The sequence below is a fragment of the Nematolebias whitei genome, chromosome 16 (assembly GCF_014905685.2).
Source record: "Nematolebias whitei isolate Nwh7 chromosome 16, NemWhi1, whole genome shotgun sequence".
Classification (NCBI taxonomy): Eukaryota; Metazoa; Chordata; class Actinopteri; order Cyprinodontiformes; family Rivulidae; genus Nematolebias; species Nematolebias whitei.
In genome coordinates this window covers 732,922-735,632 of record NC_056513.1, presented here as the reverse complement: position 1 = coordinate 735,632, position 2,711 = coordinate 732,922, and the positions used below count along the sequence as shown (strand labels likewise).

Below are 2,711 nucleotides of genomic sequence, written 5' to 3'. Positions count from 1 at the left end.
ATCTGGTCACATGATCTGGTCACATGATCTGGTCTCATGATCTGGTCTCGTGATCTGGTCACGTGATCTGGTTACGTCAGAGTGAGCAGAGCAGGGAGCGGGAGAAGCCAACACTGCACTTGAACTGGTTGCACGGTGGCGTCAGGCTCGACAGAAGCTGACACACCTGAAAGTTTGGTACCAAAGAGGGGCAGCGAACATTTGAGCCAAGCTGCTGTCCCGGAGCTGCACAAAAAATGCAGAAACAGAGTTGCAGCGGAACAGAGTGTTCATTTAAAAATATATGAGAAGAAGACACTGAAAAATAATTGCATATTAAATCACAATACTGAGGAAAAACATCACAATTAGAATCAACAAAGTCCACGCTCAATAATCCAGTTATACAATCCAACATTTTTCAGTCAGGTCATCTGGACAGTTTCTTTTTGTGCTGAAACGTTTCGCCTTCGATCCAGAAGGCTTCATCAGTCAAGGAAACACACAACAAAACTGATTCTTCCCCCAACAGCTTCCTCCAAAGTGGAACAAAGCCTCTGTGTTGAGAGTTAAATTGTGGCGACTCACAGAGTCTTTGCTGAAGTATTTTTCTAAAAGGACTGTTGTCATCGACGTACGTTCCCATCCAGGGCTCTGCATTGAACCCATCCAATGAGTCATACCAGGTGGAGCAGTGGGCAGCTATGTAAACACCTGGGGAGCAGGTAATGCCTTGCTCAATGACACCACAAGATGTGAGCATGGCGGGGACCAAACCTGTGACTTTCTGGTCCCAGGTCGGCCGTACGTCTACACCGCACCACCCCTGTTTGGGTGTGAGGAAGAATAAAAACCAGCTGTCACTGCACGCTGTAATTCTTTTAAATTACTTGGTGGAATTGTAGTTTTAAGGTTCATGGGCAAAGAGTTGAAACAAAATCAAAAAAGCTTCAAAATTAAAACAATTAATTTGTTCAAATCATTGTTTTCTGTTTATTTGTTTTGCAGGGTTTCGTAGATTGCGACCTGTCTAAAATCCAATACGGAGGTGCAAATGTTTCCGGATTTCAAATAGTGGATTTTGAAGATCCAGTGGTGGCGAAGCTGGATCAGCGATGGGAGGCTTTGGAAGAAAAAGAGTATCCTGGAGCTGATGCACGAATCAGAGTAAGAGTTCCATGTTCAGTCATAATAGATGATCTTTAGTCGTTCCAGCTGAAAGTCCAGTGACGACGTGTGCACATTAAGTGCACGTGACATCACGAGCTGAGTGACAGCAGCACGGCTCGCGTCAGTTTATTTATAAAGTGTTAAGAACAGGATTCATGTGAGAGCGCGGACACAAACAATATGACGTGACAGCTTCACTGCGTCGTAATGTCACGGTGAGCACACTGGAACTACGTTCATCACTGCTGGGCCGAGAACGAGCAGCCTCAGCTGACACGATGCGAACGGTAAGATCGCTCTGCCCACGTAGGAACTAACCCAGGCTCAGCTACGCTCCCACAAACAAACAAATCAACAAGACGACCGAACTGCTGGAGGTGGAGCAGCTCGCCGTGTCACCTGAGACACTGGTGACGCCTTTCTGCCTGATCCACCAACAACAAGCCCAAGAAGATGGACACAAAGATACTGATCATTTTCAATAGTTCAGTTTTCATCGCAGAATGAGACGCGGCTCAAATTGACTGTGAACTCCAGTAGTCAGCTCCTCCACCTCATCCATGTAAAATAAAACTACTTTCTGAAAATCATTTCTAACTTATTTCAAGTAATAATTCTGAAATAATACTCCAATTTAGCACCGTTAATGAGAGAAAACAGTTCTGTGAAGTAACTCTAAAATAATATGCAAGTGAAAAAATGTTGTGAGAATATATCATGACTGATTTAAATTTGTGTTCAGAGCAGGAATCGAACCATTTCTGCTAGAACACGTGATGGAGCTGTCACAACTTGTTCAGCAACGTCCTACCACGGTGGTGGAAACCCGACCCGGATTAGGGCCAGGCCGTTATAATGTGATTAATGGGCAAGTCGGGCCGGTCTCAGGCTTTGATGCAGTTTTATGAATCATGCAGCAGAAATCAAACTCCATCTTAAAGCACAATATAACACTGTGTTGATGCAGTGAGAGGAGGAGGCAGGAGGTTTACTCATGACGGATGTAAATAATAAAAAAATAAAGTGCACAAGTTCATCAGACTGAAGAGAGAGCAGCGCTCGCAGCGCATTGCGCAACAATTACACATGGCCCCGCCCCCTCGCTCCTCTTATGACACAGCTGAGGATTAACACTTGATCCGCACACAATTAAGTGACGTAATGTATAAAAAGTATAAAAGAAAAGCTAAAAACAGCAGCACTCACTGTTCAACACCAGCACGCTGCAAAGTCTGAGGTCTGGATTCTGGAACCTGATGGACTTTGCCAGAAACGCTCCAGAAGTAGGTGAGACCGTCATGGCTGCCAAAGCTCGTGCGTGAAAACAATGTGGTGAGTCTGCGCAGCTCAAAGACTCTAGTCAGATGAACTCCATCTAACATTCAGCACTGTCTCAGTCAGTGCAGGACATTACAACGAGCTGGGAGAAGACGCTCGCGGGGAGCAGGTGCACGTGGACGTCTCCCCGACAGGTTGGACTTTTTACTCACATTTGTAGAACCGTTTTACCGTGCACAGAGAACCGGAGGGGTAGAACCGTTTTACCGTGCGCAGAGAACCGG

The 2,711-nt window shown here is 45.6% G+C and overlaps 1 protein-coding gene across 1 annotated transcript in view; it reads left to right on the top strand.

Annotated features, from left to right (window-relative positions):
* Positions 1-2,711, top strand: part of LOC119422994 (glutamate receptor 2) — a gene marked incomplete at its 3' end in the record, with an annotated part of 67,779 nt that overhangs the window by 16,714 nt on the left and 48,354 nt on the right. Inside the window, exon 6 of the mRNA XM_037690405.1 lies at positions 988-1,146. Within this exon, the coding sequence (XP_037546333.1) occupies positions 988-1,146 (159 nt within the window). The remainder of the gene's footprint in view (positions 1-987; positions 1,147-2,711) is intronic.